General features: G+C 40.6%; 2 protein-coding genes, 2 long non-coding RNA genes and 2 other non-coding genes across 6 annotated transcripts; 5 read left to right on the top strand and 1 right to left on the bottom strand.

Annotated features, from left to right (window-relative positions):
- The first annotated feature begins 1,102 nt into the window (after positions 1-1,102).
- On the top strand, positions 1,103-6,745 carry LOC105669943 (uncharacterized). Its single transcript, XM_067360974.1, has 7 exons — positions 1,103-4,770; positions 4,975-5,101; positions 5,209-5,283; positions 5,392-5,634; positions 5,695-5,863; positions 5,938-6,044; positions 6,281-6,745. Exons 1-5 carry the CDS (start codon positions 4,756-4,758, stop codon positions 5,727-5,729), a joined length of 495 nt encoding a protein of 164 aa, XP_067217075.1. The 5' UTR covers positions 1,103-4,755; the 3' UTR covers positions 5,730-5,863; positions 5,938-6,044; positions 6,281-6,745.
- On the top strand, positions 2,196-2,300 carry LOC137001800 (U6atac minor spliceosomal RNA). Its single transcript, XR_010891670.1, has one exon. It is a non-coding gene; the product is annotated as a U6atac minor spliceosomal RNA (small nuclear RNA).
- LOC137001799 (U6 spliceosomal RNA) lies at positions 2,302-2,408 on the top strand. The gene has a single exon (XR_010891669.1). It is a non-coding gene; the product is annotated as a U6 spliceosomal RNA (small nuclear RNA).
- Positions 6,201-7,815, bottom strand: LOC137001527 (uncharacterized). The gene is made up of 2 exons (XM_067360570.1): positions 7,798-7,815; positions 6,201-7,540 (listed from the first exon to the last, which is right to left on the bottom strand). The coding sequence occupies exons 1-2, from the start codon at positions 7,813-7,815 to the stop codon at positions 6,830-6,832; spliced, it is 729 nt and encodes a 242-aa protein (XP_067216671.1). The 3' UTR covers positions 6,201-6,829.
- A 429-nt stretch (positions 7,816-8,244) lies between these two features.
- Positions 8,245-10,192, top strand: LOC137001796 (uncharacterized). The gene is made up of 2 exons (XR_010891666.1): positions 8,245-8,839; positions 9,055-10,192. It is a non-coding gene; the product is annotated as an uncharacterized lncRNA (long non-coding RNA).
- Positions 10,193-19,798: 9,606 nt separating this feature from the next.
- On the top strand, positions 19,799-23,347 carry LOC137001621 (uncharacterized). The gene is made up of 2 exons (XR_010891581.1): positions 19,799-22,008; positions 22,204-23,347. It is a non-coding gene; the product is annotated as an uncharacterized lncRNA (long non-coding RNA).
- Positions 23,348-24,736: the final 1,389 nt, after the last annotated feature.

The raw sequence follows: 24,736 nt of genomic DNA, 5'->3' as shown, positions 1-24,736 counted from the left end.
AGATCAGATTTAGACGAAACGAGGAGCAGGGCGATGCTCTCTGCGGGCATGGTTGTGAGGGAGATTGAGAGACTAGGTCTTAAAATCTCTCCTCACAAAACTGAAATCGTAGGTTTCCCGGCCTCTGTAGTTGGGCGATCGCCTTCCAAAAGCCTATTTATTAAAGACAAAGACATTAAAATAGCCAAAAGTATAAAGTATCTCGGAATAATAATAGACGAAGACTGGCACTACACAGAACATTTTAGGTATGTAGCTACAAAGGTAGAGAAAATCGTGAGGGCTCTATGGGGGATAATGCCCAACTGCAAGGGCCCGGGGGAGAGGAAGCGGCGTCTATACCTCAACGTGTTAACATCGATCATTTTGTACGGGGCTCCACTATGGTACAGAACGTATTGTTCAAACAGGGTGGCGAAGACCCTTATGGAAAGGCTTCTCCCAAGGATCACACAGAGGGTGTGCTGTGCCTACCGCACGGTCTCGTACGCGGCGTCGATGGTCCTGTCGGAGACCTTACCAATAGAGCACTCCGCGAGGAGACTGGCTGTGGTTTTTGAGCGGATCAGGACGGCCAGAGCTCAGGGGGAGGAGATTTCCCTTAGACTCAGAGAAATAGTTAGCAGTAGGGCTAAACTCGAAGCGCTTCAGGCCTGGAAGCGGGACCTGGAGGCAATGGGGAGCAATCAGCCGGGCTTGAGGGTTAGAGAGGCGGTCTGTCCAAGATTGTTGGAATGGACTGGCAGGAATTATGGGTGGATCACGTTCCACATGTCTCAGATATTTACTGATCACGGCTGTCTGAATAGTTTCTTATACAAGATAAACAGAGCACCCTCACCCCGGTGCTCCCATTGTCTTCAGGGGGTCGATGACGCCCAACATACCTTAGAACGGTGCCAGGCCTGGAGTGCTGACAGAGAGGCGTTGATGAACACGATAGGTGACCGGCTTGACCTTCCGTCCGTTGTAGGTTCCATTCTGGAAAATGGCGGGAACTGGAGAGCATTCTTCAGATATTGCGGAGCGATAATGTGCATCAATGAATCGGCGAAGCGCGAAAGACAGGCCCTGGATTGGAGGCAAGCGGTCGGTTTCCTCGACCCAGAGGCGTCAGATTGAAAACTAGGTTAGGTCAAGATTATTCTCTCTAGGTTATTTTTTTCTGTTAGTATTAAGTAGGTTAAGTGCGCATGTGTTTTATTATCAATATCTAGATGTAAGTTTGTATAGATGTCCCGTTAAATATGTAAGGGCCTTCGGGCAAGGTCAGGGAGGAAGTGGAGTCATGCTCTCGTAAGTAATCCCGCTTCCCCCCCATGTCGGCTAGAGAGAGGGGCAAGAGGTGAGTTTTTTAGCCGGTAGGCGGTCGAGATGATCATCGGGGATCCGAGATCCGGGAACATGATGCGACATCCCTTTCCTTGGATATCTAGCTATCCTTCCGCATGGATGCTGGATTCCGGGTTAGGTTTGTAAGAATCTCTTAGGATAACACCGATGTCGGTAAACGATATCGAATCGATTAGTCCTCATATATATCATTGGGGGCACTAATATACATTTCCAAAGATGCGCAAATCGCATCTGCGGCTCCGGAAATTAGAATATTCGAGAAAGCTCGAGAACAGTCAAAGACAGAAAGTATATAAACGTGTGCAAAGAGGTCACAAGGCTTTTTCGGCTCTTGTTAGTAGAGAGAAAAGTATTGAGATATAAGTGCGAGTGTTTCACAGCGTAAAGGACTTCGCTTAAGGAAAGCTCCGTTGATCTCAGAGGCAATAAAGGACTTTTGCCAATCAATTGTTAACTGGTCAATTTTCCAAGAAGGACTTTGAAAAAGGGCTAGCCAGCTACGAGTTAAAAGAAATACATATATTTCTACCAAAGATAAGTTTAGTGGATAAGACATTTATCATATCTGTACGAAATTGGGTTCATAACGGACATTCACATATTGTTCATTCTTAAATATATTAATTGTTAATTGTTAACTAATCATTTAATTGAATTTTCTGACAAACAATATAAAAACGATCTTACTGGTTCTTTGGATCCACGGCTTCCTACGGATGTCGGTTATCCCTCGATGTGAGTCTCGGGCGAATCCGGCACTACCCTGGGGTACGGGCTCCAGGGTGTCTTAGGAAGATTTTTCTCATCTCCGTAAACAAAAAAAAAAAAAAAAAAAGGGAGTGTTGTATGAAAGGAGAGATGTTTAGCACTCCCCTAGACAAGGACGGACACATATGTACTGGTAAGGCACGGTCGTCTTTGACGACTCTTACCAACACATTTTTTGTACTTGCTTCGGCAGTACATATACTAAACATGGAACGATACAGAGAAGATTAGCATGGCCCCTGCGCAAGGATGACACGCAAAATCGTGAAGCGTTCCACATTTTTAACGGTGCGGGAAAAAAGAAAAAGACTATGGCTGAAAGGGTCGTTGACCCTGATGCTCCTTCCACTTCCAGGGAGGGCTTTGGCGGCGACACGAGGAAATCTCGGCGGCGGATTTCTTCGGACTCATCTATCGACGACGATATGGATATGGATATGGACTTCATGGAAGCCAATATGTTTCCATTTTGAGTGATTTATTCAAAGTGCATTTAAATAATGATAAATAGTAAAGGTGCCTTCTCGCTTATCCCGCTGGAAAACAACCTATGTGTGTATTATCACACGGTTGTTATAGTCAGTTACAGGGTGTTTTAGACATAAGAGTTTTGTATAATTTAGACATAGAAAAAAAAAAAAAATTAAAGTTTAGATAGATTTAGCACTAGCTTAGTTAATTTATAATTTATAAGAACTTGACTTTAAAGATTGAAGTAAGACAGTTATACATGGACGTACTTATATATATATATATATATATAAAGCATGGAAGTTGGTTGGGGGGTGTGTATTGCATGTGGTGATATATGTATACATATTTACCTGTCCCTTTTGGATGTCCCGGTTAAATTCCTGTTGGGGCTTCATAGCAGCGGCTGGAGGGGGAGCTGAGTCATGCGCTCGTACGTAATCCGGTTTCTCCCCTCAATTTAACGGCCAAAGATGGCCGGAGGTGAGTTTTTAGCTGGTAGGCGGTCGAGATGGTTGTCGGGTCCGGTAGAGCTGGTGGATCTTAGTTCTCATTCCTGACTTGAGACGTCCGGTTCTCCTTCTGTCTGGAAGATCCTGGTTCTGGTTAGGGTGAGGCGTGGTCCGGTTCTGGTTTTGCTGGAGTACCCCGTCACGAGTCTCGGTCGAATCCAGCACTACCCTGGTCTGGGCCAGGGTGTCTTCTAAAAGATTTTCTCTCTGAAACAAAAAAAAAAAAAAGGTTATGTTAGGGAAGTCTCTCGTGGCCACGGAGCAAGACGGACGTGTCTTAGATTTCTCTGCCTTGTGCTACTTATTTTGGATTGATGGAGGCTTTTATGGAATGGAAAAAGTTGATATTCGTGCTCAGCACATTGAAATCTACCGGAATTTGGTGAAGTTTTTCTACTTTTGTTATTTTTGAAACTTATATCTTGTTAACAAGATACGCTCTCTCTTAGAGTGAGGTTATGATGCCTTGTGCCGTATACTCAGTATACTCGCTTTTTGGACTGAATTATTATTAATTAGTATCTTTATTGAGAACGTTTGCGGCCAATTGTGCACTAATTTGTTCATATATGTTTTATTTTATTATATTTTGTGCTAAATGAGATGTGCGTGGATAACTCCAGCGCATGCGCGGTAGCACCTTGAGGAGACAGGTGGCACATAAAATTGCTACAATTAATATATTTGTTCATTAAAAGTGAGTTACTTTATATGTGTATTGCAAGGGGCGATCTATGGGACACCATAGTCGCCTATCTGGAGTACTGAATTACTTATGGTTAACTCTATAGAAAGTGTACTTCAGTCAGTGGGGCTTAAGCTTTTTATGCCGGTTAATCGTTGTAAACTCTTGAATAATAATAATTAATAGTGAAACAATGAGTGAACATTTAGTATTTTAGTATTTTATACTAATAATTGAAATGTGCTGTGATAAATTTATACTTATATTTACTTTGTTTATGAGTAATGTGAATACAGCGAGTGATTTGCAATCTTATTTGCAAATGAACTTTATGACTGATAATTGTTTAAAGGATACTATAAATTATTATGAAGTTAATTTTATAGGTACTCTATGTAGACCTCTAATTTTTTAACTTCATATATGATACATGTCTGATTTTGAGGTTATAGTGCATTTGTGCACATAGTACAGATAGTTAAAATCCTTAAACAATTGTGGAACAATATTGAATAACATCAATGGAATATTTAGTGCTTTGCGCTAACCATTGAATCTTGTTTTGATAAACTATTGTAATAATCTTTTGTAAGATGTAATGTTAACACAGTGATTAATTTGCAGATGTACTTGCAACTGAATTTTATGTTTGTTAATTGTGTAAAGGACTCTGCTGAAGATTCTGTGAATTATTGTGAAATTAGTTCTATAGATACTCTGCGTAGACCTTTAATTTTGCAATTTCAATTTTATATATAATACATGAGTTCTATTTGGAAGTTATAATATACCTGTGCACATAGCACAGTTTTTGAATCATTAAGGTACAATTTCATGGTGTCGCTTGTCGCTGCGATGAGTGATCACGTGACCGAATTCTTGTCGCCAGCGACACTGCTAAAAAGTTGGATTAAATTCAACTTTCAGCGACGTCGGTCTCGCGCATAAATGTGAAATTTAAACATGGAACTGCAAGATGTAAGTATAATAAATAAATTAATACAAGATTCATACTCAGAATCTTTTATAATAGGTAAATAAATAAATACAGCGTTATGTTCAAAAGAATCCAATTTGTTAATTTTGAGGTTAACTGTGATCACATCACAGTAAAATAAACATTATAAATTGTTAAATTTCAAAAAAAATTGTAAAATTGTAATAATTTCATGAAATTTTCAGATAGCTGTACATACTTGTGGAATATGTGAAATAATTATTGAGGAAAAAAACATTCCAACTCATAGTTGTATAGAAGGATATAATCGGTTGTTAATTGATGAAAATTTTTACTTCTATCCAGTAACAGGTATTATGTATATAGTATATATATATATATATATATATATTTAATTTTTACATTTTATCATTGATAAGAATAGTATTTTATTAAAATTTATATTATTATTTATATAGATGATGATGGCATTGTTCGACGAAGCCTTGTTGACAACGAAGATGTCATTCTGCCAGTTCGTGAACACATTACAGGTAAATAGTGATTTTGATTGAAATCCTGAAAATTACAGAACTTAATCCAATGACACACAGTCCGTTTTTGCTTACTGGCTTAAGTCTGCATTTTCTAATAAAATTTAGGAACTATTAAAATACTTCCAACAATAAATAAGGAAGCATCACAAAGGGAAAATAAAACTAGATCTCTCAATAAAAGAAATAATCGAAAAGCTACGAAATCTACGTTTAATTATGACGACGAGGAACTCTTAATTTTATCCGTTCAAGAAAGAAGATCTCTCTGGGATTTTACTATTCCACTAGAGCAGCGATGCCTACGATTGACAAAAAAATTGTGGGATGAAGTGTCTGAAACATTGGGAGGTAAAAAAAACATTAAAAATATTTGTGGCTGAATAATTCAAAGAAAAATTTTTCTTACAGGTAAGCTTAGCGAAGAAGCAAAAAAAAAATTTTAAAATTTACATGACGTTTACCGACGAATAATTCATTCCGAAAATCACCCCAGTGGATCGGCTAGACCTTCTCCTACACAAAAATGGCACCATTACGACTCCATGGAGTTTCTGCGCGATCTGTGCCTTGTCAAGAAGTAAAAATTAAATATTTTTATTAGGTACGTTTTCAAACTGTTTCATTTTTAATTTGTAATTTTTATATTTCTAGGGGAAAAGCTTCAAATATTGACACTGATGATGACACTTCAAGTATTGGCGAATCAATAAATAATGCAACTGGCGATGGCAATAATGATGAAGAGTTAGAAGTATTAGGTACTTGATTTATATTTATATCTGTTTGAATGTTTAAAAGTAAAATGTGATCTTCAAAAAATAATATGCTGACGCTTGATGCTCAATTTCAACATTAGAAGACATCATGTAGTCGAAAATACTGCAAAGATTTGTTATTTTTAGTCACATGATGTCTTGTAATGCTGAAATTGAACGTCGAGCGTCAGCGTAAAAAGATATTTTAATAATAATAATAAACAACCAATAAATTATAGGTGCGCCTAAAAAAAAAAAAAAAAAATATGGGACAGCAGCCCAGTGCACTGGAAAGGATTGCCGATTCGCTCTGTCAACCACCAACTCCATTTGTAATACCACCAGCACCCAAACCCGATGAAATTGATTCGACTTTAGCAGTTATTGGATGCAGATTAAGATTGATGAATCGAAAGAATCAGTTAGATGTTATTCAACGAATTATGAACTTAACTTATAATGTACTTCAAAAAGAAGATTGATTATTAATTATTTTAGTTCTCTTATTTTCTTATTGATTATTCTATTTTTGCAAAATATGTATGTATAAGTTTTATTTGTTCGCTTCATTTTATTATTGTTTTGGTAAAATACAATATAACAAAGTTTATAAAAGTTTATAAAAAAGTTTATAAAAGCATATTAAAGTTTATAAAAAAGATTGTATGTTATTATAATAAAGTTTATAATAAATTTTAAATTAACCACTGACATTTTATAATTTTTAATGTCATATTACATATTTTTATTTAAATTGCATATATGCAATTAGTAAATGATCATAAAAACTAACAATGATGGAATTGCCACGGTATGGCACCTTCGCTATTAAAATATTTGCAAAATTCTTCTCGAATTTGCATTGCTCGACGAGAACTATTATTAGAACCGCACTGAATTATATCTGCAAATGCAGTATTATTTATACAACCTCTCCAAAAACCTGGAACAAAGCCGTCATCATCTTCCTGATCAATTAGTGTTGGAGTAACATATTTATTTTCTCCAATATCCCTCCGACGAATCCAATTATGGAGGCATACGATGGCTTTAACAATTAAAATTGTTTTTTCTATACTACAATTGATCGGTCGCTTCAAAATTCTCCATTGGCTGACTAGAATACCAAACGTATTCTCAATTGTTCTTCTAGCTCCACTCAATCGATAATTATAAATATTTCGCTCATTATTTAAACCACCTTTTCCTGGATAAGGCCGGAGCAAATAATCTGTCAACTGAAAAGCTTCATCACCCACCAGAACATATGGTAAAGGCGGTCCACCTGGGCTGAGAGGTTTTGGTGCAGGTACATTCATTTCCTTTGAATTGAATTTCAGACCCATTTTTGAATCTTTAAAAATACCACCGTCACTGCGGCGACCATAGGCTCCTATATCGACGAACGTGAACATATATTGTGCATCACAGATTGCAAGGAAAACAATACTATGGCTATTCTTATAGTTATAATAAGATGATCCTGCGTTAGGTGGACACTAAAAAAAAATAAAAAGAATATTTAAATAAAGAATAAATAAAGAATATTGTGGCATTAAACTTGTAATTTCTTCAATGATAAATGTAGCATTGATCAGTGACATTGCCTCAATAATAACTTGTTTGCCGTCAATTGCTCCTATGCAATGATTAAAATCCCATCTTTCTTCAAATTCTGTAGCAAGGTGTAGCCACTCCTCTGTAGTTTCTGATGGTGGAATTACTTCCCGACAAATAGAGTTCCATATAGCATTACATGTTTCACGTATAACATTATTGTCGATACTCCAGCGAGATAATGATACGACATCGAATGCATCGAATCGCCAGTTGCTAAATATCTAAATATAATTACATCAAATATAATTTTTTTAATTAATGACGTAATGCAATTATAAATAAAGATAAGTAAACCTCAATGTTATAGATAATCGTTCTGCGGGAAACAATGGTTCTCTAATCACGGTTTGTTTAGTGATTGCAGGTGCCACTAAGTGTAACAACTCCTCAAATTGCGTAGCTATCATACAATAATAATTCCGGAACTTCTCTGGTGTTAATCTCGGCACAGATACATAATAAAATCCATGTTTACGTCGTCTTTCAAATAATGGATCAATCCAAAACCTCTTTTTTTTATATTTTTTTTTTCAAATTTGTACATTCATTAATGCATACAGCTACTATTAATTTATTTCTCCGTCGTTCCTCTTCATTTTTATTATACACAATCGCGGCAAGTTGACAGATCCACTTGTGATATCTTTCTTGATATGACATTTTAGAGTATTTATTTTACACAACACGCACAACACAATCAATATAATTGTAAAAAATTTATCGCTTAGCCCATTTACACGAGCGATAGTCAAAGTTAGCGACATATGAAATCACGTGACTCATTTGTCGCTGAATATGAGCGACGAGCGACACCATGAATACGAAGCTTTAATTATGGCTGCGTTCTGTAAAATGCATATGCGCGCAAGTATCTATAGTAAACGTAACGTATACTAAGGATACATGCGCACATATGCGCTTTACGGAACGCAGCCTATATGATTTATTATCGTTTAATATGAACTGCATAATGTAGTGACTTTTGTGCAAGGGTCATTGAGATTGCCCATCTATGTGGTTGCATCTTTATGGCTCACCATGATTGCAATGTGTCAACTATATGGAACGGTTATGTTACTTGTATCTGTGTTGAAACTTGGATTATTTACTGATTATTGAGCATTTTGACTGTTGTTTCGGGTGTCAAATGCGAAGATTGGTGCGATGTTCATTATTTAGTGAGTGAAGTGTCATCCTGCATGTTTATGTGTACATGAGGCACATAACACATGCTTGTATGCGCTGGACGCTGATGGACAGTTGTTACCATTGTTTACACGAGATATCAGTATTTAATCATGCTAAGAACAATGTTATTTTGCACTATTTTGTATTGACTTTAATTGTAAAATGATTATTGTGTATATGGATTATTAACTTTGACTTTTTGCAGGTTAACCTATTGTTTATATATGAACTCTGTTACATGGGAAAACTGCATAATAATCTTATATGTTGGATGGATTTGGACATTAAACGGATACTCTCGTAAAGGAAAACGGATTTGGAATTATACATATGGCGGTTTGCTGTTATGTGCCTGGATGTCTGATATGTTGCGGGAATAAGACTGGACTGAAATAACATTTCATCATCTCCCATTGGTTATGGAAAGTGTCTTAAGGAATTCGTGTACTGAACACTTTGTAATGGACTTGGAATATATGTGGATGCACTGAATCACCAGGAGCCCGTGTCGTGTTTATGTGCCCCTTGAGACACACTTACTTAGTAAGACTTTGTGTTCCTGTTTGCGTGTAGTGTATTATTACATGTATTGAAGCAAAGAACTGGAAGATAAGATAGTACCAATCTGATTTAGCTTAGTCTCTATCTTGTTATTTTGATTTAATTTAATCTAATATATTTGATATACCTTAAATAGAATAAACTCTATGATTTAGTTGTAGGATTAAGTTTGAGTCGGAAAGATATAAGTTCTGTGCGAACATTGTGTGTATTGTATGTTGAGTGTGTGTGATTTGGATTTTTGCTTAGGGGGATCTTATATTTATCGAATTTAAATCTCTGAGGCTCAAGAAAGCATACTACTTTGTCTATAATACACTTAATAATAAGTTATATTAAAAGATGGATAATATTATTATTGAGGAACTACTATTAATTCTGGTATTAATTACGGATATAAATAGTAATAATTATTTTATTTATGAATTAAGCACGCGACTAAGCTGTAATAAGGTTTGAATTGCTTGGTGTACTAAGTGATATAATAGTACACAATGATAACCTATTTGATTTAGATTGAAATATTTCCATTAATACTTATATGATGAACTGAGAGATATATTGTGATAAATTTGATATGCGTGTTGGACTTGGAGTGTAAGGAAAAAGAATTTTTAGATTGAGGAGGCAAGTTGATTAAACTGTTTATTGATGAATATTATAAATACATTGTAAGGGTTACCTGAATAATTGGTGGATGTGAGTATTTTCTTCTGTTGTGAAATTGTGGATAGTTCTGTAATAAAAGAACAACTAGTAAACTATAAATATATTCAAATAAATTATACTTACCTGACATTTTCTCTGTGTTAAATCTTGCACTGGTGAATGCCGGCATCTGAAACATTTAAATAAGTGATTAGCTAATGAATAATAATAAATAATGAGATTAATCTGTTTGGTTTATATAGACAGAAGGGCTGATATTTAGTTATGTCCTGAATTTTGGAATAAGAAACTGATTATTATACTAGTATCAAATATAAATTAAATCTTAGACCAAGGAGTCAAATAATTTAAATTGCTCATTGATGAATATTAGTAAATAAATTGTAAGGGTTACCTGAATATTTGGTGGCTTTGTGTGGCGTTTCTTTTCTGTTGTAAAGTTGTGGATAGTCCTGAAATATAAAACAATTAATGAACTATAATTATATTCAATTATATAATAAAATTTATACTTACCTTGACATTTATTTCTTTGTGTTAAATTCACATTGCTGTATGGCTGGCATCTGAAACATTTAAATAAGTGATTAGCTAAGGAATTATAATTAAATGATTGCATTGTTCGGATTATATGCAGACATTATGTTCTGAATTTTGGAGTGAGATAATGATTATTTTCGCATCAAATACAAATTGAGCGACAATTGTTGGACAGTACTAGAATATACTGAATTTAGTCTATGAGAAACAATTAATTAATTAATTAATTAAACAGTAATATATAATAACACACAGTTATAACTTGATTATAATTTAGAATGAAACTATTATTTTCATGTATACTTATACTTATACGGGAACTGAGAGATATATATCTCAAGAAATGGAATAATATTATAATAAATAGATCTATAGAGTAAGGGATACTTTAGACTAAGGAGTCAAGTTGATTATTGTTTATTGACAAACATTAATACAAATACATTATAAGGGTTACCTGAATAATCGGTGACTATGTTTGGCTCTTTTCTTCTGTGGTGAAATTGTGGATAGACCTGAAATAATAAAAGAACAATTAATAAGCTATAAATATGATTAAATAATAGATCTATACTTACCTTGACGTTTATCTTTCCGTGTGAATTCACATTGTTGATTGACTGACTTGAAACATTCAAGTAGGTGATAGTAAATAATATGAATTTGCTGGATCATATAGTGATATAAAGGCTGATAATGTAGTTATGTGCTAAACTTTGGAGTGAGATACTTGTATTAAATTAAATAAGTATTATTTTAAATGGAACTGAACTCTAATGGACACTGCCTTCGTTTTTCTATTAATATAAATAGTTTGGGACAATTAATGAATGCAGTGTATAAATAAATATTATCATAAGTCTCACAAGGGAGGAAAACTCTTGTCAATAAAACCAAGCTACTCTCTATGGATATGAGCGAAAATAAGGATCAAACCGTCTCGGGGTCGGATATCGAGAACCGGCACGTGGGGGATATCGTCCCTGTTCCCCGCGTTCGTTATCATGCCAAGGGCTGGCCTCTGCGTCTCTGGCGAGCGCGGAGAACCGACCTACTATTGCCAGCATAGAAAGACTCGGATCTTCAATTACAATTATGCCGATAAAAAGCAAGCCTAGGACTTCTCCTGGAGGTGACGATGAGGCGGGCCCCTCTGGGGAGCCTATCTTAATTGATTCGGATGAGGAAGACATCGGGCCGGCCTCCTTATGTGCGGCGGAATACTTTGATGCAGGGGAAATGTCTGTCTCTGGTGGCTCCTCGGTTTCCTCTAGACGGAAAAGAAAAGATTTAAGAACCGAAACTATTACAACTAGTAGAAAAAGGAAAAAGAGAGGGTCCCCTTCCAAAGATGATGAAGCTGAGGAAGATAGGTACGCGGTACATTTCTCGGTTGATAACAAGAAAAAGATTGAGGAGGAGATGGCTGGTCTGGAGATAGAGCATGCTCCACAACTCAACCTTAAAATACAGGATATGGCTAACCAAATAGACTCTATTAGAACTAGATCGCCTGGCATTAAGGGCTCTTTTAGTGGCCAGATTAAGGTGTTTTTGGAAGTGATCCGTAAGACAGGTGATCTCTTGTCTAGAAGGGCCACCTCAAATCAAGATCCGGAGTACTGGAGGGCTCGTTACTATAAGATGGAGAAGACATCCAATGATAATATGCGGAAACTTGAATCTATGGAAGTAGAACTAAAAGAATTAAAACATCGGGAATTAATAAAAAATGCATATGACGACAATAATTTTGATATAAGCAATAGTAACTTACCTGAAATTTCGGATGGAGGTATAGATCTTAGTGATAGTAAATCGGTTTTAGTTCCTCGTATCACCGATGGCCTGCGTAACTCATCTAAAAGAATCAAAGTTGAGGAAGTGATTCCCAAACAGAAGAAAGTTCTATACAGTGAAAGTGATTTACGTGAGGTTCCGGAGGGTCGGGTAGAGATCGATCTTGCGATTATTCGTTCTTTGGATAGACTGGGGGACGGCATGGCGCAGCTCATCCGTGAGACAAGGCTTCTCCAAGAAGATTTAAACTTGGGTGGAGTCAGGACGGATGAGTTCCTCCGCTCCGGGCCACCAACAGCTGTTCCTGAAAATAAAAGAAAAGGTAAGGGTAAGAATACTAATATAAATAAAACTGATCTTCGTGGAGAAAAAAGTTATGCACAGTCGCTGGGCTCTAAGATGCCGTCTGGTAACTTTGACAGCAATATTAATTCTATAAATAAAAATTTTTCGAATATTAAATCTAATAATAATAAACGTAGTGAAGTGATTCCGGTTGCTGTCGGAAATAAACGTGCAAACAAATCTAAAATTTTGTTTCATATAAATACTGATAACATAACTAAACGTGTAGATATTACTAGTATGAGTGACGAAGACATACTAGAGAACTTTGTCGAAATAAACAATAGTGAAATTGAATGGTCCGTTCCCCAGAAAAAAAAGGAAAATCGTAAGAGGAGGAAAGTGAGTCTCAAATCTACCCCTTTAAAAGATAGCACTCAATCTGACACGAATCCGGAGTATGAATATAATCCTGATGGGAATAAAAGATATGACAACACCGATATTATTAGTGACAGACCTTTAAATCGTGGTACTACTGTTAATGACAGTAATAGAAGAAAACTTACTTTTAAAGATAAGATTACTAATTTAAGAAAAAAAGTTCCACGTACTTCTGTGATTTCTATATTTATAGAAGATCCTGATTTGACTTACGCGGAAGTACTTCGTCTAGCTCGGGAAAAAATTTCGCTGTCAGATCTAAATATTAGAGATACAAAAATTAAACGTTCAATTACGGGTGGTATTCTCATCGAGATTCCTGGAGAAGATTCTGATATTAAAGCAGATTTATTGCTATCAAGCCTATATCAAGTTTTCAAAGACACGAAAGGAATTAAAATTAGAAAGCCTACAAAAAACTCACAAATTAAACTAATAGGTCTCGATGATTCTACTACAATTTCTGATATAAAAAATATACTTGCGGAGCTAGGTAAGTGCTCTTCTGAGAGCATTTCCTGCAGCCCAATAAGACTTGTTCGAGGGGGATTGGGCATGGCATATGCGAGGTGCCCAATCGGGGCGTCAGTTAATATCCTGGAGGCTGCGAGAATTAATATAAGCTGAACGACGGTGAGGGTGGAATCTGTCGACCCGAGGCCCCTTCAGTGTTTCAGATGCCTTGCGGTTGGCTACACGTTGCAGAGGTGCTCAGAGGATAAACGATCCTGCTGTTATAGATGTGGCGATACGGATCATAAATCCTCCGTGTGTAAAAATGCGGTTAAATGTCCAGTGTGCTCTGATAGGGGCCTTAGAGCCGACCATTTAGCTGGAACTTTGCTGTGCAAACCAATACCTCCTGGTAGGATAACAGCAAACAAAACTATTGTAAATAAAGATATTACTGTTTCTGGCTTAATTAACAATAACATCTTACTTGTAATTCACACCGAGGGACGGAGACCTCTGGACACGGCGGGGCCTTCTGCCTCTGAAATGGACATTGAAACTATTAATGGCTAATATATTAATTTGTAATGTAAACCATTCGAAAACGGCACAAGATAACTTGTGCCATTTAATGCACAAGTATAACGCTGGCGTCGCAATCATCTCGGAACCACACTCGATTCCGACGGAGGATGACAGGTGGGTACAATCTGCGAACGATCCTCCTCTATCCGCTATTCTATGGCGTAGAGTTACCGGCTTGTTTCTCCCAATTAGGCCGCTGGAACGTTTCGGTTTTTGTGTAGTAAAATGGAATAATTTAATAATTTTTAGTTGCTACTCTTCTCGTAATATCTTTATTTATTCTTTTAATGGATATTTGGATAATCTAACTCTTTTAATTAACAAATATAAACACTTACCGATATTAGTTGTCGGCGACTTTAATGCTAGGCATTCTGATTGGGACCCTAAGCAATCCGATTCGCGTGGTTACTGCCTTAGAGGCTGGATGGAGGAGGTCAATTTATTTTTAGTAAACAAGGGTTATATTTACACATGTGACAGATGGCAGGGCAAATCTGTTGTCGATTTAGTATTTGCCAACTTACAAGCGAAAAAGCTGATTAAACACTTTATTGTAGAATCTAAGGTGGTCACCCTGTCAGACCATAGACTATTGAGATTAGAGATTGGAACACGAAATGCTGGAAAGATATTTAAATCTATTAATAAAAGATTTATTAAATAGAACTATCACAAATTAGACGTAGATTTACTAATGGCTGGTTCCATTGGCATGTCTTGGTCGTTGGATTTTGTCGATACGGCCTCCGCTGGTTCATTGGTACAATGGCTGGGTGACTCACTAAAGACAATTTCGGATCTTTCTATGCCGCGAAGTAAAGGCTCTATGTGAGCCTTTACTTCGCGGTCCGAGTCCGCCTATTGGTGGAACGAAAAGGTAGCGACCTCTCGGCGCGCAGTTATGAGAGCGAGAAGAGTTCTGTCACGTACTAAAAAGAAGGGTGATCCCACTTTAACGAATATAGAGTATAGAAATTATAGATTGTGTTTGCGTGAGTTTAGATTAAATATTATCAGAGCAAAAAATAGAGCGTGGAATAAACTTATTATTAATGTAAATAATAACCCGTGGGGCCTCTCTTATAAGATAGTCATGAAAAAACTAAAATCTGTATCCCATTCGGTATGCGAGTCGCTCTCTCATTCGATAGTTGAGAGTATAATCGGTATTCTCTTTCCGGATGATCCAAGCGAGCATATACCCAACGACTGTGTGCCACGTTTTGTATGGTTAAATGACTATAATGTAAACTTAGTAGAAATGATGCGTGCGCTTAAAAAGTTGCATGGAAATCGGAAAGCTCCCGGACCGTACGGTGTTCTCGGTGGCATTATCGCGGGTAGTGCGGGAGGCTTCATGGAGGTCTGGCGGGCCTGTTTCAATGCATGTCTTAAAAGAGGAGGATGTTGGACCCACGTTGCCGGATGACGGCTTGTGGGATCCCCGGCAGGCCGAATCCTTCAGGGAGTTTGAAGTGGAGGTGGTCTGCCTCCACGGAGACTCCCTACGGATGGTGGATGCCTGTGAAGACATTCTAAAGGAAATAAGCCTTTTCAAGGCTTATAGGCCGGACCTATGGGCCGCCAGTGCGGACGGATGGGTGAACTTCCAGTTCCTCTTCCGAGGTCCGTTAGCTGGCGCCACTGAGCTCCGAAAAAGGGCGGTGGGCTTCATGATAAAACTCAGAGAACTCATCGCCCTGAAGATGGAAAGCACCGAGGTCGTTTCCCAAGGTACAAATTGGGGGCAGGTTGACCTGCAGACCTCGGTGCAAAATAGGGCGGAAGGGAGTCGGATGCTCTGCACTCGATTCCCCCGCCCAGAATGGCCCCCACCCGACCGGGAAAGGGACCTAAAGGCCTTGATGGCCACGATGGATAACCCCTCCTCCCGTGGGCGGTTGTGCTCCTTGACCGGAGTCGGGGACGCAGCGGTTGCCGGGGGGAGGGGGATTGGCAGCAGACTGTGCGCAGAAGGAGGTCCCCGAAGGCCTGACCCCGTTAGGGCCAAGTTGGGTGGACCCTTGGAAGGAGAGGGACTATATCCCTCTCCTACCCAAAGAAGTATGGCCCCCGAAGGGCGGCGGTCTAATTTAAATAGATTGTCGTCTCTCGGTGAGGGTCAGGGAGAGAGGGGGAGGGAAGATTGGGCCCTTTTGGGCACCTGCCCCTTCCCCCTCAGCCCCAAGAGGGAGACAAGTAGAAGGCGGAGGAGGGCAACCTCCCCCCCCCTGGGGGAGGGGAGAGAATTGACGAGCCAACAAAAAAAAGGTATGCCAGGGAGAGGGTCTGGATGACATGCCGCTGGCGATTCCCAGCCCTCTCCCACTTAATGGCAGAAGAGGACCAGGCAAACAAGGGGTGGGGTTTTAGTGGGTAGGCGCCACTCCAGCAAAGCTCCGCTGGGGTGGTGAATTCCACACTCCCCTTCCGCAGTGCGGTCACTAGGACTGCACATTGCACGCGGAAGGGGGTCTTCTAGAAGATTTCCCCATCCCTGGGGGCAGGACGAGTCCTGACCCCAGCACCAAAAAAAAAAAAAAAAAGGGAGTTTCTCGTTGAGGCACTTATATACGAACACCGTCCGGTCGGTGTCCCTTTACGGGGCACCGATTTGGGCAGAAGACCTGATGGCCAACAAACGCGCCCTGTCCCTTGTTAAAAGGGCAGACAGGCGCATGGCCATCAGAGTCGCCCGGTGTTACCGGACGGTGTCGTACGTGGCGGCCACGACCCTGGCGGGAGTGCTCCCGTTCGACCTGGTCGCTGAATCGCGTGCCGAGTCTTACCGGTGCGCGATGAAGGTCGAACTGAGTGGCATTTCCCCCGAGAACATCCCCAGGGAAGTGGCGAAAAAGAAGGCCAGGGCCCGGATGTGGGCGCTCAGGAAGTGGAAACACAGACTGGGCGAACACAACACTCCGGGCTTATCTGGATTATGGACCGTCGGGGCCATCCAGCCCTGTCTACTGGAGTGGGTAGACAGGAGGGGAGGAGGCATTTCCTTCCAAATGGCGCAGGTTTTCACCGGGCATGGTTGTTTCGGTGACTACCTGTGCCGAATCGGCAAGGAGCACACCACGCGGTGCCACCACTGTGCGGCCGGCCGGGACTCGGCGCAGTACACGCTCGAGGTCTGCTCGGCGTGGGCTGAGGAGCGTCGAGTCCTGGTTGAAGTGGTTGGCGAAGACCTCTCCCTCCCTTCCCTAATTAAGGGAATGCTGGAGGGGGAGGGGGTCTAGGAGGCGGTCTCCTCCTTCTGTGAGACGGTCATGTCTCGGAAGGAGGAGGCCGAGAGGAAGAGGCGAGGCGAAAGGGGTTCAGCCTCCGCCCTGGCGAGGAGAAAGAGGGGCCGAGGGGGTGGCCGAGCCAGACCACGTCCCCTGCGACCGGGCGCTATTGGAGCGCCAAGGTAGGGCTGGAGGGGGTGGGAGAGTTAGTGACCTCTCTCACTTTCCTACCCCCCCCCCGGTAGGCTCACGGTTCCCTCGTCTGGAGGGGCCGTGCGGAGTCCAGCGACTTCGTGAGGGTACTATCCCAATCGCTGGTAGGAGACGGGGACTGTGATTCCAAACCCCCGGGTGCCCGGACTCGATAGGTGTGTTTTTGGAAAACACACCTCCGGGATAGAGGAGCATTACCTCGATAAAAAAGCCGGGGCCTGACCAGCCTCGTTAGCACGCCGGTGATCCGGCATAACGGTCGTGCCCCCATTGCACGAGGGGGGGCATAAAGCGTCACATACCGTAACCCCAGTTTGTGGGGCCGGGGGCCGGTGCAAGCATGGCGCTTGTACGGGCCGCGAGGGTGATACAACCTCTATAAAAAGATCCGGGCAGGGTGGGCTCGTTAGTCTTGGTCGACAACCGCCCTAGTGAAAGGAAAATCACGATAAAAAACCCGGAGAGGGAAACTCTGTTAAAAAAATGACAATATATGGACCGAATGTCGGAAATGAGGAAGAAGTTACCGTAGCAGAGTTTCGGGTGCTCAGCTGCCGGCGCGGATGGGGGTATTGTCCCTGCCTCCGCCGCATCGTCATCCGACGTAGGGCTAGCCGCGGGGTTGGCATCGAGCCCCGCGGTGGAATCGGTCTTCGATGGCGGACTGGTGGACTTGGTGGAGAAATGTGGAGGGTCATTCCCCCCTCTCACACTTAGGGGGGGTGAAGGCGAGTCGCCCAAACCCCACCCTGTTTCATTGGAGGAGGAGGGGGAGAGGAGGATTTCTCCCGCGGTGGAGGGTCTCCCCATCCAAGAATTGTTGTTCCCAACGAATGGACTGCCGTCGCCCGGAAAAAGAGGAAGGCTGGGAAGGAGGGAGTGGGACTTGGTCCTCCCACTCCCTCGAGCCAGTTTAGGCAGGCTCCGCAGAGGGTGGCTCTCAAGGGGGCGGCACCTGGGAAGAAGAGCCTGGCCAAGGAGGCGCGGAAACGCCTCCCTCGCTCCGCGGCGGTGATGCTGATTGGGCAGGAGAATCTGTCCGGAGCATTGGCCACCGCGAGGCGGGAGATAAATGTAAGCGACCTTGGCATTAACAACATTAGAGCCAAGGGAGTTTTTGGTGGTGGGGGCCTCCTCCTGGAAATACCAGGAGGCAATCCGGAGGCGAAGGCAAAGGCGGACCGCCTAACCACGGTCCTCCAGATGGCCCTCAAGGATAACTTTGAGGGCATTAAGGTCACACGTCCGACCAAGCGCTTCGACCACCGGCTCAAGGGGGGTGGAAGAATCGATCTCCGAGGAGGAGATCCGCCAGGCAATTGCTGCCAAGAGCGGATGCTCCGAATCGGAGGGCACGGATAGCAACGATTAGGAAGGGCATATGCCCTTCACTTTAAGGAAGCGGGAGAAAGGGGATGTGGAGGGGGTTCGCCCCGGACACACTCCCCCGCTCCTTGTTAGAGGAGCTCCCTCCTTCGGACGGCGAAAATTATGCGTCTTGCGTTTTTCCCGCCTACAAGTCCGGAGGAGGAGAGCTAAAAAATTGGTTTAGGTCCCCCCAGGCCCGGCCCGATCTTGATCGAGAAACAAACGGGCTTGGGAGTGAGACCCACAGATCGGCCGCTTTAGACCGCCCGGAAGATTCTGGTCCCCTGCGGGCGGTTAGGGCGCGATGTACAGGCGCGGGCCGCCCGCAGAGTGGACCGCCGGGTCCCGTCCCGGAGTTGTGCAGCGTAGAGGGGGGGGAGAACTTAGGTTCTCCCTACAATGGGTTTTTGCGCCGGGAAACCGACATGCTGGGGGGGATGGCTGGATGTATGCGTTAGCGGTTCCCAGCCTCCCCCCATAACGGCTGCTGATGGCACATCAACGGGGGTGGGGTTTAGTTGGTAGGCGTCCGAGGGAGCTGTGGTGTCGCAGACCACTCCCCCGGACGAATCCAACACTACCCTCTGGCAGGGATGTTCCAATTGCACGCCAGAGGATGTCTTTGAAAGATTTCCCACCTCCGGGAAGGGGCTTGCCCCTCCCAGAACAAAAAAAAAAAAGGGAGTCTCTCGTAGCCACCGTAGTGTAAAGACGTGTGGATATATAGCTCTGTCTATATCTCTTATTTGGACTACATACGTCTTCCTCTGAACAATTTTATGGTGATTAATGGATTGTGCGTGCTCCCCGCTACCTGTTTCTGATAAAATTCTTATATAAAATTGCTTTTGTGAATTAAAGTCATAAAGTGAAGGTACGTATCATGAAAAGTGAGGTTACAATACCTCCTTTTTTTTTTTTTTTTTTTTGCGCGGGATGGCGGAAATGCGTTTACGCACCCCGCCATGCCGTTCTGACGGGAGTGTGGGACTCTGGCCATCCTGACCCCAATAATGGAAAATGCAAGACGACCCACTAAAACCGCCACCCCGTTTACAAGGTTCAACTTCCTCTGCCCTGTTGCGATGGCATCATCGGGAACGTTCGAGAACATAACATCCAATGATCCATCGGGCCATGCCCGATAGAAGGGCGCCGCGTACCTATTTTGGTCCATCTGTTGTGGACCAGCCTGCATCTCGCGTCTTGTCTTCCTCGTTACGGCGTTGAGGGGGGGAGGGTGTTAATGACGCATCCACTGATGTTAGGACGATGAGGATGACGCTGAAGGGGCGTAATCCCCATCCTCGCTATCAAAATCGGATCCGAGAAGCCGTCGTGCCGCAGCTTCTTCGCACTGTCTCCTCCTTTCCTCCTCTTCTTTGGCTTGCATCACTGCCTCCGCGAAGGAGTGCAGCGCAGCCCATGCTTCTTCGGATTCGGTAATCTTTAAAATTACTGTTCCGAGTGAGAGGTCGATTCCGATCGATCTCTCGAGAACTTCTCGCTGTTCGGTCCAGGCCCTACACCCCTCCAAGGTATGTTGGGCGGTATCTGGGCCCTCCCCACAGTGGAAACACGTGTCCGCGTTCAATTTTCCCATTCTATGTAGGTACTCGCTGAAGCATCCGTGTCCGGAGATCAGCTGGGTCATCCGGAAGGTCAGAAGACCGTGGGGGCGGTCCAACCAATCCCCGAACACGGGCGTGATAGCTTCCCGAGTCCTCCATCCTGACTCGGACTCTGGTCCGGAGACGCTTCGGAACCATTCTTCGCGGAGCCACGCCTCTCCGTCGCGCCGGACGTCTCGTTCGGCCTCTGGGGTTAGACCTCCCCTCCTCGCGAGATCCCTCAATTGCCGGAAAAGGCGGCTTTGTCTCACCGCCAGCAGATGTATGGGCGGAATTCTGGCTAATAGCGTGGCGGCCACGTACGATACGGTTCGATATGAGGCGATCACCCAGGTTACAATACCTCCTTGATCTCGTGACTTAATTATCATTAAATCTGACTTATAAACTATTTAATAATTCCTTCACTATAATGAACTGCAGTGGTTTGTGCCATTTTTAGTCCTGCACATGTACATTTTCTTGATAAAATGCAATAACTGCACTGAGTAAGGATATCTCCAGCGCATGCGTATAAGTACCTTTTCAGAACGGTTAGAATATTGCTTGATTTGCATTTTAATAAATACTTTTAGTGCAAAAGCTGTTGCAAAATAAAGTGAGAGCCCTATGTGACACCATAAGTGCATATGCATATCTATTTTATTTCTATATGATATGGTTGACTGCAAAGTGTGCAGTTTATGTGCTTCATTTAACCCTTTCACTATGGCTATATTGTAATCTTAATTTTGGAGTGATAGTTGATTAATTAATGAATTTTGTGTTATTAGTATATACTGAATAAAACTAATTGAATTAAGCTGTGCAGTCATTTGGCTGCTCTATACTGTACTGACTATACAATGCTTTATTGCAATTGCAGTTAATGAATTGTTTACTAGTTAATATACTGAATATACGACTAAATATTTATTGAGGTGACTGTAAAAGGAATCTACATATTATAAATGAATTTTTCATTATATATACTTTGAAATTGGATGAGAATCTATATTATGCATACATGAGCTTTTAGGTTATGTCTGTTCATATGTGTAGACTATAAAACTTGAAAGATTCTTTTAATTTCTGTTGACAATTGCAATTTTATAATCTAGTGATATTATTGCAGGAGCCCTTTTGATTGCACATCTATTGTGTTGCACTTTATGGTTTCTATAAGTGCAGCATGTGGTGCATCTATAAAGAGGTTTATGGCAGCGTGATCTGTCACTGCAGTATGCAACTCAGTGATATATATTGTTTATTGACTTGATTGATCGGAGTATCGGCGTTTATTGATGCGATTTAGACGATGTTCACACACGGTTATGTGTTTGATGCGAGGCTTGAGCCCGTGCATAGTTATATGCGCCCGAGACATGTGAATCATGGGTACTGCTCCTTTCTGTGTGTCCTATGAACAATTGTTGTTATTCATGTCCTGAAAGGGCTGATATATCCTGATTTTATATTTACGTGTTGTTTGAAGGAAACTATGTATATTTGCAAAGAAACTGTAATCTAGTTGATCTCTATGATAAGTGAATTTATGTTTACACACAAGATACTGATATCTTTTTATTGCAGGTTTATTATATTCTGAATCTGCCTGGGTTAATCTCTGATTAGATCTGGACAGCTTCTGATCTGATGACCTTTGCACGGACTTCCTTGGATTATATATGTATAAGAATTCAACGTTTATAAATAAAGGAATGGTGGTAATTCTATCGATGTACAAATGTGTAGTGAATATGGATACAGTTAGTTTAGATTAGTTAATGTATATATATGTATATATATATATATATATATGTATATATATATATATATATATATATATATATGGACTGACATAAAGTCGATTGAGAGACAATCTTAAATATTCGATTATTCTACTTTAATTGATAGGACTCTGAATATGGGATATCAGTTTAACTACGAAAAATATTGAGAATCAAATTAATCAATAAATAAATCAAGAGTTAAGATTTAAGATTTAATGATACATATTAATTGATTGGGCCATAGACTTAGAAATTTAATATTAATTTTAATATTAAGAACTCTGTAGTAATAATTATGAACTAGTTATTCGTAACCATGGATTATTTACTTTATGATAGATGTACTAAATCTAAGTTTATAATATTGGAATATTAATGACTTAATGATAACTATAAATGCTATTTTAGTTTTAGTTTAGTTTAGTTTAGATATGAGTTACTTACCTGATGAAAATGATGTATTAAAAGATGGAAATAGTGTACATCTGATATTGTTAACTATTATAAGCTAATTAGACTACGGACTTGAGAATTCTATAGTAATTCTGTATGATTTATTATAAATACTGTTGAAGATCAATTATCGCATATTTTAAGATAAGAATTGAGATTTGAAATAATGATTTAAGGAAGAAAGTTATTATATATTGGTTATGAATTTCTAATGTCTAAGGAATTTGACGATTGAACTTGTGGAAGTGGTGTACATTTAACGTTTAGATATTGTCTTGTGTTTGTAAGTGTGACTATTTGAATTAGTTATTAAGTTTTTCCTGTATTAATAATACTGCTCTGGAGTTATTGTCAAGGATTTTAAAGACCCTATACCTTTGGCAATGATTAATCTTTGTGAAATATTGTGCATTGTAAGCTTATTATGGGAAATGACTTTATACGTACTGGGAAAGGATTGTATCTACAATAAATGAGCGGATTTAATTTAATGTTGTCTGGTGCATTGCTTTTACGATTAAGACGATCAGTTAATCATATTCAATATAATGTGCCTAGGTGATGTAAATGTAAATATTATATAATGGAATTTTTGTATGAATCCTTTATTTAATACAAACCAGCGATATGATATATGACAAGGTACCTATTGAATAAAATAAATAGTTAAAGTGTTATTCTAAATAACTTTTTATTTTGCTTCGAACATCTGGTGATCTGCTTGACTCCTGGTAATAGTCATAAATCCAATGCTGATGATCTGAACCTGAAACATAGAAAAGTAGATTATTTTATGAGGTACAATAATAGTAAATAAATAATTGATAAATTTATAATATATTGATGATAATATGTCACCGAAATGTAGTATACATTCATGTGTTCGATGGAAACGTTTATTTGTGTGACTTATTGAAACAATTGAAGCTGATTCTTATATCGCAATACGGTTCTATTATCACAAATAGAGCGGGACGATTCCGATTGTAATATATATTAATAATTTAGCTCCCGCCAAGAGAAGGATACTCTTGTTAAAAAAACCAGGTTTATCTCATGGAAATGGACAAAATAATGTGAAACCGTGTGAGCTTTTCAAGCGCGGTATAGCTCGTCGGAATCCAGGTTTGGACGGTTGAGGGTGTGTCAAAGAAGATATGCGTTTGGTTAATGATAAATCAGAAAACGTGTTTATTCAATTAAGTATGTTTGATGACTGTGTGTGTACATGCGATGTAAAAGAATATACAAGCGATGGTGAAATGATTATTAAGCAACGGCTGAATAATTATTTGAGCAGCGTGGAATAAATATAAAAGTATATATCGGTGAAGTCAGTATAGCAACGGTGAAATAAGTAACAGAATATCGGTACGATCGGTAGAGTAACCACGGTGAAATAATTATTTGACAACGGCGAAATAATTCTTGAAGCGGCGTGAAATAAGTTCTACAAGTAGCGTGAAAATAAATATAAAGACGATGGTAAATAAATTGAGAGTGACGGCGAAAGAATTATTTAAGCGGAAGAAATAAATGTAAAGACAACGGTGAAACAACTACAAGGCGACGGTAAAATAATTCTTTAGGCAACGGAGGAACAATTATTTATGCGAAACTATAAAGTATGACGTGAGGCGTCCTGGTGCGGTTGGCGAGAGCGCAAGCGCGGGTGATCGTGTCGCAACGTTTGGTACAAGACGGAGCGCTTGTCGGTGAGTGCGTTCGTGACGGTATCGCGAGTCCGTTCGATTGTAGATCGATGCGGACTATTCGGCGGCGCGGATTGGTCGACGCAGTTTTGCCTGCCAGACGGATTACGGATTTGAAATCCCGGCGAATAAACGCGATACAAGGACTTAGGCTGCCGATTACGCTCG

This window comes from Linepithema humile, chromosome 8 (genome assembly GCF_040581485.1).
Source record: "Linepithema humile isolate Giens D197 chromosome 8, Lhum_UNIL_v1.0, whole genome shotgun sequence".
NCBI lineage: Eukaryota > Metazoa > Arthropoda > Insecta > Hymenoptera > Formicidae > Linepithema > Linepithema humile.
The sequence above is the reverse complement of the archived record's forward strand: the minus strand, read 5'-3'. Positions and strand labels throughout refer to the sequence as shown.